Source organism: Pelodiscus sinensis, chromosome 8 (assembly GCF_052426305.1).
Source record: "Pelodiscus sinensis isolate ZL-2025 chromosome 8, ASM5242630v1, whole genome shotgun sequence".
Classification (NCBI taxonomy): domain Eukaryota; kingdom Metazoa; phylum Chordata; order Testudines; family Trionychidae; genus Pelodiscus; species Pelodiscus sinensis.
Genome location: NC_143059.1, coordinates 31683025 through 31696612, shown reverse-complemented (window position 1 = coordinate 31696612; position 13588 = coordinate 31683025). Strand labels below are relative to the sequence as shown.

Below are 13588 nucleotides of genomic sequence, written 5' to 3'. Positions count from 1 at the left end.
GCTAGCGAACAGCTGCCTGCGGGCCTGCAGAGTGAGACTGGCTTCCCACAGAATGAGAAGAATGGCAGATTTCTTTGAGGAACTTGACCAAGTTCTGTTGAGAAATGAGGAATTGTGGGTGAACCTACCTAACGCCTACCCATCTCTCTCTCTCTTTTCTCCCTCCCCATCCCCATGCATAGAATCAAGCAGCCTGCCCTGAAACACCATGGAAACAAAGAAAGCTTTTGCAAACCATGTCACATGACCCAGCTCGCATCTGTCTGTGGCTCGGATGGACACACTTACAGCTCTGTGGTGAGTGGGGCTGAAAAGGCTCTGGGAGGGTGGGTGTCAAAGGGTTGGCTGTGGGGAGATGCTGTGCTCCATGGCGTCCAGTGAAGAGTCAGCACAGGTCTGCACTGGCGCTCAGGCTGTGTGTGTGACAATTCCCTAGCCGTGCTCTCTGGGTTTGGTGCAGAGACGCAGGCATGGCTGAGCAGTTTGGCTCAGTTGTCCACGAAGGGAGTCTCAGGAGTGGTGAGGTGAGCTCATGCTGGTGAGGTGCGTCACAGTGTTGGATTTTGCATAATGGTGTGATGGTACCATTAACAGTGGATCTATTGTGCACTGTGTATGGTACAGTGTACGGTACCCCAAAGCTTGACAGCAAAGCATGGCTCAGGAGCGACTCTTGGCTCATTTGCCTGTAGATCTGGAAACTAGAAGATGGGAACCTGTATTGCTTAAGCCTTTATCCTCAGCTTTCAGAGCTGCCAGAAATGGATATGCGCTGCCTCGCAGAATACTGGGCGGGAGTGGTCTGTCCCTTCCTCTGTGCCCTGACTTCGCAGGGCTGCAAGAAACCCACCTCACCTAGGGAGCGCAGCACCAAGAGCCTGGAAGTTAGAATGGGGATGAGAACGCCAGGCTAAGGGGAGTGATGTGGCCTATGTATTTCTGTATAGATGATAGTGGTGACTGGGTAGAAAGTGGTACCTGCAGAGACCTCCTCTGTTGCTGGGATTGGGCTTGCTTGAGAAGATTACACAAAAGCAGCAGCAAGATCAGTGCAATGGATCGGCCCGACGCATGGTCCGTGCTTTTTGAAATGTGTTCTGGCAAGCGTGGAAACATGAAACCCAGACGAGCACATTTCTGATGGGCTCCTTCTTGTTTATGGCGATTCGGAGGCGATGGGCCAGCTCCCTGCGTTCACACCTGGTGGGGCTTGGCACTGAGCTTGTTCTCCCGGGGACTAGAGTGTCCTTCTCCATCCAAGAATAAAGGTGGTTTGGGTGGTGTGAGCTGCAGAGCGCTCAGAGCAGGATCATGCTTGTTGCACTGACTCCCTGCTCCTTCTCTCAGTGTAAACTGGAGCAGCAAGCCTGCCTCACCAGCAAGCAGCTGGCAGTGAAGTGTGAGGGCCAGTGCCCCTGCCCAACTGATATTGGCCCCACCTCCACCACAGATGTCAAACAAGGTAAGAGAGGGGCTGCCACACCGTTTGTTTTATTTCCCTTGGATAGAAAATAATTCAGCAAAGTACATGGGCTGCAATGGGGAAAGGAGGACACAGGAGTAATGCAGGTGCCAGCACAGCTGGCCTTATGCCTTTGGACTAAGTCAATGAGATTTTTCTTTCCTTCCCTCTCCCTTATACATGAGCACACCGGTCTCCTGCTGCAGAAGTGGAGTCCAGCTGCTTCTGCTAGAGCCGGGGTTGGCAACCTTTCCAAAGTGGTGTGCCCAGATTTAACCCTCCTGCCCCAGGTCGTGCTGTTCTCCGGGCGGGGGGGAGGGGAGAGGGCGGCAGAGACGCTTTCCACCGTGCACCCTGCTTGGTCTCCTACCCTGGGCTCCACTCTGGCTTTTCCTATAGGGAGGGAAGGAGCAGCACATGCACTTCCCTGGAAGCTGGATGTGGTGTGGAGCCTCGGAGCTCCCCTCTGCAGGAAGCCAGCACTGGCTCCAATCTTGCAGGGGCATGATGCTGGATCTCCAACACAGGCTGGGGTCAGGGTGGTTCGGGGGAGCAGTTCAGGGAAATGGGCAAGGTGGGGTGACCCCAGGGTGTCCAGCCCTGCAGGGGGCAGGGTCCTGTGGGGGTCTGGTCCATGGTGCCCTTGCCTTCCTGACAGGGGCCAATGTGGCTTTGGGGCAGAAGGACCCCTCCCCCACATTTTCCTCTCCCGTCAGCTGCCCCCACTGCTGCCCAGCTCTGGAGCTGCAGCCTGGACAGCACTTGCCCTCTAGTGCAGTGGTTCTCAAACTTTTTGGTCCATAGACCACCTGGCTCAATGCAAACCTTTCTGCGGACCACCAGTTGCTAATGGAAACTCACAGTTAATTACATAATTACACTGGAGCCATTTTGCTAGGGCTGCAGCTGGGGAGAACGGTTTAATTTAAATTATTAAACAGATCAAGCATTTTAACTTTCTCATGTTTATCAAACTTCATTTTAAATAAAGTAAAACATTAATTTATGTCCCCCACACAAAGTTTCAATGTTTTCTTTGTTGGGGCGGGGAACTATCCGTTGGGGACCACACAAGTGAGAAACAAAAAAATGACTCCAAACCCCTCAACCCTCTGAGCCTGACCCCATCACGTCCCCATCCCCAATTCCCCCATTACCTCCTCAGCCTGGCCCTCACTTCCTCCGCCCCTACTTCCCTACCCCTCCCACGAGGGGGTGGGGAGAGGGTTTCCTGGATCCGTATAGGGTCCCTGTGCTGCCTGGTAAAAATGGGCGGGGAGCCGAGGTGGCTCTTGGAGGCACCAGGGGTGGACTTCCCCCACCCCATTGCTTCGTTCTTACCCAGCCCCCCACTGCCTCATTGCCCCCCAGCCCTCAACACCCCAGACCCCAGCTGCTCATCTCACGTGGTGGCAGCTGCTCGGGACGGTCCCAGCCAGGCCGCAGGGGAGGGGAAGCCTGTTCCCACCCCTCCTACCTGCAGGTCCCCGCATGCCAGCGGGGTTGGGGTGGGCAGAGCAGCAGCGGTGTGTGTGCAGGGGCAGGACCTCAATCCCACGGCTCTGTGTAGAGTCCCTGTGCCACCTGCCACTGAAAATCGGTTCACGTGCCATTTACAACACACATGCTGTAGGTTGCTGACCCCTGCGTTAGTCAGTGTGTAGCTGGCAACATTTGAACAGTTTTCCAGGGACAGTTCTGCAAAGCAAAAGGTAGTTCAGGAGCCACTAAGACCCCTCAGACAGGGTTTTGTGTGCCATGTTACTTCTAAATGTCTACCTTGGACACTAAATTAATAATCCATAGTGATGCAAATGGATCAGTGATGCAGAGAGTGGCAAACTGCTTCTGGCTTTGATGGGAGCTGTGTTGGCTCTGAAAGCAAAGCCTGTAGTAAGGAGGGGGAGCATAATGGAGACAGAAGGGAGAGCAAGAAGTGAAGTGAAGGAGAAGAGAATGGAAACCAAAGGGGTGGCAGGAGAGAACGAGAGAGGAAAAACGATGAGTGCACCAGAGACAGTATAGACAGAAGCCCAGTGAGATGGACAGTGTTGTAACAGACACTTTCAGGCAGCATACTCTTCCCCAGAGGGGACTGTTTGGAAGAGACATCCCCAGAGGACCTGTCTGAGAAGCCAGGAGGTCAAAGAAGCCAAGTTGTGAGCAGCCCCAGGAAGCTGGAGTTCGTTCATTATCTCTGCATCCAAGTGAACGCTGGCAGCAGATCCAGGCACTGTTCGTTGAGGAAGTCGCTAGCTGGAGGAGTGCATTCAGGGAGATCTTTTAGGACTCCACCTTTTCCCCCCTTTTACGTTTCTCTGTGCTTGAGATTATGACCACAGGCTTCCTCTTTTGCCATCCCCAGAAATGGATCTGGGCTGCGTCAATGCCCATGCTTCCAAAGCCATGTTTGTGCCCCTTGCTAGGCAGCTACCCTCACTATCCAACCGAAGCATCATTTCCGTCCTCCCAGCCCTTGTCAGCAGCTGGGATGTGTGTGTAATAGTTTGCCGTCTGATTTCCAGAGACGTGTACTGGGCAGGACTTAGCAGACTTGGGGGACCGTTTGCGGGACTGGTTCCAGCTCCTACATGAGAACTCCAAGCAGAACAGTTCTGGGAACCCAGGGGCCAATCCAGTGACTGGTAAGAAAACTGCAGCTCTGTCCTCTGTGCACATGCAAACCCCCTTTCTAAGAATATAAGAACGGCCATACTGGTTCAGACCAAAGGTCCATCTAGCCCAGTATCCTGTCTCCCAACAGTGGCCAATGCCAGATGCCCCAGAGGGAGTGAACACAACAGATAATCATCCATTTCCAGCCCCCACCAAACAGCATATAGGGACACCATTCCTACCCAATCTGGCTCATAAGTATTGATGGACCTAACCTCCATGAGTGTATCTAGTTCTTTTCTGAACCCTGTTAAAGTCCTGGTCTTCATAAAATCTTCTGGCAAGGGAGTTCTACAGGTTGACTGTGAGCTGTGTGAAGAAAAACTTCCTTTTGTTTGTTTTAAACGTGGTTATGATGAAACGGGAGGAGTTGTCTATAGAGCGACAGAGACTGTGCTCAGTGTAGTCAAGTCTGGGGTATGCATTTCAATTTGCTAACTTCAGTGTCCATTAGCTCCATTCTTCCCAGGCCAGCCTGCTGTGACACATTAGGCTGAAGTGCAGCCCATGATTAATGTGGGTGGAGATTTCTCATATTGGGGAACTGTGGTTGAACCTTTGTCCCTTATAGCTCACTTCATAGCCACTATCCTACCATATAACTGCTAAGTGTCCAGATCCCTGCTTCTCTTGCCTCCTGTTCTTGTTGCTAGTTTAATGGTGACACAGGAATACCTTTAATATGGCATCCTCCTGTCTCAAAAACAGCACAGCAGAAAAAGGAAGGGCCAAAGAAAGGCCATATAAATTCCTCCCCATAAGGGGAAAGTACATAGATTGGGTTGATATCCTTTTGAGAAGACAAAGAGGCTGTTAATAGAACTATATAACAACAAATAGGAAATATGGTATAAAGAAGGTGAATCAGCAACTCCTCCTATTCATTCATGTATTTAGTTACATATATGGCCCCCACCTTAGTCTGTAATGTATTTCTCTTCACAACTCTTCTGTGAGATAGATGAGGGCTAGTAACCCTGTTTTACAGATGGGCATTGAGGCACAGAAAGCTAAATGACATGCCCATGGTCACGCAGGAAGTCTGTGGCAGAATTGGGAGTTGAATCCCACGCTGAGTAGAAGAGTAAGGCGAACCTATAGCCCCGGCACACTCTTTCCCCCCACTTTTTCATCCTTGCTTTTTGACCTTTCTAATACTTCAAGAGCAAGGGGGCCTTCAATTAAATGAAAGGGCAGCAAATTTAAAACTGATAAAATACATCCTTTTTTACACTAGACTAATCAAACTGGAACTGACTGCACAGTGTATTTTGAAGAGAACTTAGAGGTCAAACAAAGAGTAGACATTAAGCTGTGTAATCAGAATTTCCTCCATAGTTTCACTACACAGGATAAAAATATATCAAGGACACTAACCATCCTGCTTCAGGGCATAAACCAACCATTGCAGGATGGGCATACGCTAGGCTTCCCCGCCCCCAAAAAATCTACTACCATTGCTCCCAGCAGTCCAGCTTTGCTATTTATAGTGACAGAGGAGTGCTAGTGACAATGGGACAACAGGAACCTTTCTCCCTTCCCCTCTCTCCCCACCCACGCTTGACATATCCCATGGTCTAACCTTGCTTGTAACACGTCTACATTGCCCAGTGCTTCCATGTCCTTGTCTGCCAGTAATTTGTCTATGTCAGTGTTGCCAACGATGTAGCTGCATCAGGCCTACAGCAACTGTGGGGGCCAGATTCCCAGCTGGCGTAAATCAGCTGTACCATTGGCTTCAACAGAACTGTACCAATTTACATCAGCTGAGGAGCTGGGCCAAGACTTAGCTATTTGATCTCCATTCCTCTGTTCCTAAGTAGTCAGGTCTAGTGCAAATGGTGTGGTGTCTCCTCCCCAAATGAGCCTAATTATAGGACGAGGAGAGCAAAATTGCCAGTGGCCTGCTCCTGCGAGGGAGATGAGTTCTGGGGCAGGCCTGGTCCATGGGTGTGCTGGCTGACATGTCTAAAAGGCTGTTAGGTGAGCTGTGGAAGTCCTGTGCATCGTTCCATTCAGGGCAGCTGTCTGCCGTGCCCCTATGCTGAGCCATCCCGCTCGTAGGCTGGTTTGGGGTGGCTGCCCCAGGACAGGCACTTTTGGGGGCCTGTCCTATGGACAGGACCCATGGGATTATTAGGGGCCTGGTGTGGTGGGAGCAGGTGTTGCCCCCCCTGCACTCCCCATGGTGGTGGGAGATGAAGCAGCCCAGCAGCCTTCTCTGCTTTGCCCTGCTGCCCTTTCCTGGTCCGCTGCACTCAGCATCTCCGTGGCAGCAGGAAGCAGACTGCCCGGGAGATGCGGGATGCAGCAGGCCGGGAGGGCAGAGGACGGTGGAGCAGAGCAGGCTGTTGGGCGGCTCCAATTCCTGCCTCTGTGGTGAGTGCGGGGGGGAGTGTCGACCCCTATTGCTGCTGTGCCAGACCCCTGGTAATTCCCTGTGCTGTGTTGCTCACGGGAGGGGCAAAAGAATAGGGCAGAGCAGGGGCGAGACTTGGGAAAGGGATGGAGTAGGGGTGGGGCCTGCAGCAGGGCGGGGGATTGCCCCAGGCTCCACACTCCCCTTGGGATGGCCCTGTCCATATGCCCATTACCATGAGACGTGTTTGACATCCTGGGCACCTTTTTTACAACCTACACCCTTAATCTAGCTCAGCTGAGCTTGAATGAAGCCTACTGATGTCATGTGCATTTTGGTGAGGGGCCTACAGGACAGGAGGAGGCCGGGCTTGTGCTGGATGTCAGTGTCCTGGGGGGAAGTTAGGGAAACAATGTATAGTGCTGCTTTCCCTGACATCGGCCTCAGCCAAGAACCCAGAAGCCACAGATGTGCCTCGCTGAGATGGGAGGTTCCAGGCTGCTGATGAAACCCAGGGTGCTGAAAAGTATCCAGCAAGGAGGGTTAGGTGGATGGGTGCCAGCACAAGATGCATGGAGTGTTGTATGTGCATATGGCTTCTTTCTCCACTCTGTCCATGCTCTGCTCAGGGACAGTGGAAAGGGGGATCTCTCAAGGAGTTGATTGCAGCTCCCTAAGTCTCAGTTACTTTGCTCCAGCATTAATTAAAGCTGTAAGAGTTTGGTTTCCACAGGGACCTCATACCTATGGAGAACTGGGCAAAATGGATCCTTACTCCTCTACTCCCCTTCCCTCCTACACACTTCTCTTTCCCTATACTCTGGGTCAGAGGTATCCAGAGCAAGAGGCATGGTGGAGCTGGCTCTTCTAGCTTTATTCTGAGGGAGACTCCCCTTATATTAGAGGTAGGCAAATATCGGCCCACAGTCTGGTTCCGGTCTGCCAGGGTAAGCTCCTGGTGGGCCCCTGCACCACTGTGTTTACTTGCACCTCCGCAAGTCCAGTGGATCACAGCTCCGGTTGGCCATGGATCACTGTTCCGGCCAATGGGAGCTGCAATCCCCGTACCTGTGGCGGCACAGATAAATATAGTGGCAACGGCCTATCGGGGCTAACTGCTGCCATGCTATTGCTCACCCTTGCCCTACATAGATCCAGGGGGAATCTCCGGCTGTTTCACATTCACTTCACATCACGTAGTGAACTTAGTGGCCAAAGAATCCAGTTCATAATCTCAGAGAGAGGCAATTGTACCAGGATAAAGACAATGTCTATATAAATACCACAGTGAGGCCAGCGTAGATAGGACCCACAGATCCTTGTTATTGGACAACCTTGTGCTGTGATCTTGTAGGACCGCCCGCCATATGCAGGTGGGATGAGGACAGTTTCAGTGGGAAACTGGAGTAGTCCTAGGCTGAACTGTTGTGTAGTACCACTGTGCTTTGTTAAACAACCGCTACATTCCACTCCAGAGGCAGCTGCATCTTGGCAGCAAATGAACTGATATATACACATCTTCTGTGGCGGTGCTCTGTTGAAATATCTTTATTTATACTATACCCCATGGTTCCAGTGGTGGATGGTGATTAGACCATTTTATCTGATGGATTTTGCTGCATATGCCATTATTAATCTGCTGCACTCTGGTTGGCTTTGAGACCATCCCAGCAGTATGTTGTGGCCAGTCTGAGGGCCTACGATGCAGGTAAAAAGTTTGTAATGCATGCAGATCTGTTCTGAGTGGCTGAAAGTATCCAGGGTGTGACTTTTAGGGCTGAATGAAGGTTGGCCATGCAGAAACCTGACTGGTTGGGGTTGTAGCCATTATTGTGTAAGATATGCACTGCTAAGATCTCTGCATGGCCTATCAGTTCTGCCAGTTGCTGTGAGCACAAGCAAGGCAAACGTGAGTCCCTCCTGTTCCTCACATGGCCTCTGAGGTTGGTCCCAAAGCACACGTGGAGTGTGAAGTGAACTTGGTCAGGAGGAATCTGGTTAGTTTAAATGTCAGTGAATAAAAATCTCTGAGCTAGTTGCTCCCTGGGAGGAATTTGTTTGATGAAATCAGCAGTCAGCGCTGTGTCTGAGGCAGACTTTTCTCTGGCCCCCCTCTCCATGAGTTTTCCTGGCTCAGATAATCACAGCCATTGGCCATGTTTGTTCACTCCAGCGGCTAGGATGTCCACCCAGACAAACTGGCAGTTGCTTTGTACCCTCTGTGAATAGGGAAAAGGAAGCATGGTTTGAAGAGTGTTGCCAAGACTCAGCCTAACAATCCTCCTTACTGTGCAAAGTTCACAACAACATAGGGTGCATTGGGTGAAGCGCTTGGACTCCCCACTGCTGCAGTGCTCAGATTTTGTGCCCTGTGATCCTCCCTGTCATTTTGTCTGACTTCCTTCACCCTGTACACATTTGTCCTGCAGCAGAGATCCAGTCCATCTCAATGTCACGGTTCCTTAGGCCACCTCATGTCAGGGCACCATCACGATGTCAGGGCATTTCATTGGTCCTCAAAAGGAAACACTCATGACAAAACTGAAAATAAAAGGTGCGTAACTGCCTGTTTGCCCCAGTCCGGCACCTCATGCCGCTCACTCTGACATAGAAAGGACACTGCAAAGGGGACTGGTCTTGGATGAGAATCAGCAGAAGCACCTGAGCTGATAAAGCCTAAATGAGTTTGCAGACTCTTTGACAAGTAAACCTGCTATACCAGGAAAATCCCCTTGTATTTTCTCTCCTGAATCCCGGGATGACGCACACAATTCAGCTGCTGAGTTTGATCACTGTGAACATTTCACCCTTACAGGCGGCAGTACCTATGTGCATGGTGGTGATGTCAGTGCCAGGGTTAAAGTAGGGATGTAAATGGATAACTGGTTAACCGATGCCTGGCTCAGTCAGAGCAGCTCCTTCTCGGGCTGTACCATGGGTGGGGAGCACTTCAGCCTGGCCAGGCCTAGGTTAAAGGCACTAGCAATTTTACTCACACCTCTCTCTGCTGTTTCCTCTCTTTCTCGTGCACCTCTTCGGTTTGCTCACAGTGCTTGACAAGAGCCTGGTGGCCAGTTGCAAGGATTCCATTGGCTGGATGTTTTCAAAGCTGGACACAAATAATGACCTTTTCCTGGACCAGACAGAGCTTGCAGCTATCAACCTAGACAAGTATGAGATTTGCATCCGGCCCTTCTTCAACTCCTGTGACACCTATAAGGACGGCCACGTCTCCACCGCCGAATGGTGCTTCTGCTTCTGGAGAGAAAGTGGGTCATCAGCAGGTTTCCGTTAGAGAGCGTACTGTTGTGTCTGGGCTTCTTAGTCTGCAATTCTGTATGACTATTGAATAGCCAGTAAACTCACAAAATGTCTGCCCTTTTCTGGGAAGCCCCACGTGGTTTGGCTTCTTTAAGAAGTCAGATTATGGAAGCTCCACTCCTGTGTCCTGTTACAGCAGGAAAGGTCTGTTGGGAAGCCTCTGCTCACAGGTCCTGGGACAGAAATCTCGAGGGTATTTTCAGAAAAAGCTCCTACCCTTTTTACTCCCATCTTCTGGCAGCTCCCCAGAGCAAGGGTTTGGTCGCCTTCAGGGCATAACGTAAGGCACATCTGTTCAGACAAGGATGGCAGCATGGAGTGATTCCCAGGCCATGATGGTAGCCGTTGCTCGAACAGCATTTGTGTTGCTGCTTTCTCTGGTCAAAAAGCAGTGAGGTAGCCAGATGACAGACAAGGGGCTACAGTACTATCTATACTGCTATAAGTAAAGGAAAGTAAGAGCAGAATGCACTTCGCAAACAGTCACTTCACCTAACATTTTCACTGAAGTCCAATATGAGGACAGCTCCACGTTATTCAATGAACTGGGTGAAAAAAGAGCCACTGTTTCAGACTGCATCATTCTAACAGGGAGTGAGAGAGGAAGATGACAAAGAATCTGGCTGTAGCCAAGAGTCTAGATTCCACCCGATGGGGGTTCCCTGATCAGCACATAAAAGAAGGTGGGAGGAGTGAGGTTGGATGAGGAGAGAGATTGAGCAAACCTGGTCCTTCTGACCAATTTAAGCTGTTCCTCAGCCTTGCTCACCAACAATCCCCTGGTCACCTCTGAAAGAGTCATGCTCCCTGCATAGAGACAGGCCTTCTTGCCAAGATGCATATTTAGCTCTAAGAGATGTTTGTTTTGGGTATTACAGAGCCCCCCTGTCTCATGGAGCTGGAAAGGATCCAGATCCAAGAAGCATCAAAAAAGAAACCTGGTGAGTCATGAGCCATGTGACCTTCCCAGTGACAATGGATGGGATAAACTTAAAAAACAACAAATGATCTGGTAGCACTTTACAGACTAACAAAACATGTAGATGGTGATGAAGCTAAAACTGTCTGTTTAGCCGCGTAAACTGAGTGAGGCGTTTGCTTCGACAATGGTGTCATGAACTTTCATGGGAATAGCTGACCACATCTGAAGAAGTGGACTGTGCACACGAAAGCTCATGATACCATTTACATGTTTTGTTAGTCTGTGCAGGGCAAACTTAAAAAACAACAAATGGTCTGGTAGCACTTTATAGACTAACTCATCTACCCCCTGAAGCTAATGCATGGAATAGGCTTTTCTCCCCTTGTAGCAGAACACCAGTATGATATCTCTCAATGAGATGCATAAGGTGTGACTCTGAGGTTATGACTAGACTACATGGCTCCGTCGATGGAGCCACATAGATGAGTTTACTAGACATAGGAAAATGAAGCGGCGATTTAAATAATCGCTGCTTCATTTACATCAAAATGGCTGACGCGCTGTGCCGTTCAGCTGTTTGGCGACACAGCGGGGCAGTCTGGATGCTCCGCGGTCAACAACGGAAGCCTTTCTCGACCGCTGCGGTAAACCTCATTTCACGAGGCATAACGGAGCAGTCGACAAAGGCTTCCGCTATCGACTGCGGAGCATCCAGACTGCCCTGCTGTGCCGCCAAACAGCTGATTGGCACAGTGTGGCGGCCATTTTGATGTAAATTAAGCGGCGATTATTTAAATTGCTGCTTCATTTTCCTGTGTCTAGTAAACTCATCTACATCGCTCAGTCGATGGAGCCATGTAGTCTAGACATACCCTGAGTTAGTGTTGGCCACATCTGAGACCTTGTTACATGATGTTTGCAGCTGTGATGTTTTTGGTTTGTGAGCTCTTCCCCTGAACTACTGATAAATGCACTCTGTGACCTACCCCTTTGTGCATGCTCCTGGTATTTTATCTTCTTCTGAGCCAGCTTCTACTGCAGATTGCTGGATTTCTGAGACACTTGGACTACATCTACACTGCAAGGTTTTTGTGCAAAAACCCGTGGAGCGTCCATACCTCAAAAGCACTTTTGCGCAAGTAAATCAACAGTTAAACGGCAGAAGGAAGGGCTTTTGCCGGTGTAGGTAAGCCTCCTTTTATGAGGCATAACTGCTTTTAGCACTACAGCTATTGCACAAAAAGGCAAGTGTGGATGCTCCAGAGGGGTTTCTTGCGCAAGAAACCCCTATGGGAAAAAGCACAGGTGCTCAGATGGCCATTCTGTGAATGGCCATCCGAGCTTTCTTGAGCAAGAATGTCCATATAGTGTGGACGCTTTCTTGTGCAAAAGCACATTGCTTTTGCTATGTGCTTTGAGGTGTGGACGTGCTCTTGCATAAGACGTTTTTGCACACAAACTCTTGTGCAAAAGGCTTCTTGCGCAAGAAACATGTAGTGTAGACATAGCCTTGCTCAGTAATCCTTTCTAGAACAGCTGAGTCCATCTCTGTGTTTCAAATGCAGCAGTAGCTAACACACCGTACATTTCCTGTTCTCACCCTGGGCCCGTTTTTAGAGACTCCTGAAACTGCACACTGCAGACACCTTGGAATGTCACAGGAGAGTTCCCCAGTCTGCATTGTAGCACATGCACTGCTATGGTTTGAATGACAGTTTTCCCCCCAGGTGTTTTCATTCCAAGCTGTGATGAGGATGGATACTACAGGAAGATGCAGTGTGACCAGAGCAGTGGGGAGTGCTGGTGTGTTGACCAGTTTGGCATGGAGCTGACAGGAACACGGATACATGGAAACCCAGACTGTGGTAAGGACGCAGGAAATGAATGGGTATTGGATCACAGAAGAGCAGCTTTGACTGCTCTATTATTTCAAGAAAAGGGCAAGTGACTGTCACAGGCGCCATGTCACATAAACACTCCTGCAAAGCCTGTGCCCAAAGAGTCATCAAAGCCTATGCCTAATGCTAAAACTTGGGAGATTTGGGTTCATAGATCTTTTAAGGCCACAAGGGCCCATTGTGGTCACACAGCCTGACTTTCTGCTTGGCCCGGGCCGTAGGGCCTCCTCCAAATGATTCCTGCACTAAGTCCAGCAGATGTGAAGTTAGGTCATTGCAAATTTAAAAAATAAACCTCATCCTAAGTCCTGAATGGATATTCATTTAGATGGTAAAGCCACTACCCACTTTGGCACAGTTTGCCCTGAATGGAGGATGGTGCTTGTGGGGTAGCTCAGACTGGAATAGCAGGGCTGTTACTTACGAGAACAGGAGTATGCTGGAGAGCAATGTTAAGCCTAGGGCTGGAGTTGAAGGGCCACTGGTGGGGAAGAACAGGGTGCAGGGCAGAGTTTGCATGCTCTCGTTTGTGGGTGTTTGCACAGAAGTCTAGGCAGCTCCTAGATTCGATTGTGGAGCAGTGAGACCATAGCAGTACATGTTTCAGCATGGGCTGTACAGGCCAGCCCAGAATCTGAATAATTACTTGTGGAGCTAGTCTGTGCTGAAGTGTGAGCTGCCTCCTTGCTTTGGGTCCAAATCTAGCTGAAGATAGATCAGGTAGTTCTACCTGAGCTGCAGTCATGTCTTGTGATTGCGGTATAGATGTACCCTGATGTCCTGGTTGGCTCTAGTCAGTATTCTCCCTCCCTGACCTTTGAAAGCACTAAATAAAGAATCTTTCGCTGCAGAAACCAGAGAGAGGAAGAGAATTGATGGTGCTGCTACTGTAATGTGAGCCTTGCACAAGAAGCCCTCTCTAAGTAGGCTCATTTCTAGTCAACGCAACT

At 50.0% G+C, this 13588-nt stretch overlaps 1 protein-coding gene across 2 annotated transcripts in view; it reads left to right on the top strand.

Annotated features, from left to right (window-relative positions):
- The window catches only part of SPOCK2 (SPARC (osteonectin), cwcv and kazal like domains proteoglycan 2), a 57423-nt gene that overhangs the window by 38948 nt on the left and 4887 nt on the right, over window positions 1-13588 (top strand). For both annotated transcript variants that reach the window (XM_006122773.5, XM_075935001.2), the window contains exons 4-9: window positions 183-297; window positions 1348-1462; window positions 3988-4107; window positions 9548-9766; window positions 10697-10759; window positions 12468-12605. In XM_006122773.5, the coding sequence (XP_006122835.1) occupies window positions 183-297; window positions 1348-1462; window positions 3988-4107; window positions 9548-9766; window positions 10697-10759; window positions 12468-12605 (770 nt within the window). The remainder of the gene's footprint in view (window positions 1-182; window positions 298-1347; window positions 1463-3987; window positions 4108-9547; window positions 9767-10696; window positions 10760-12467; window positions 12606-13588) is intronic.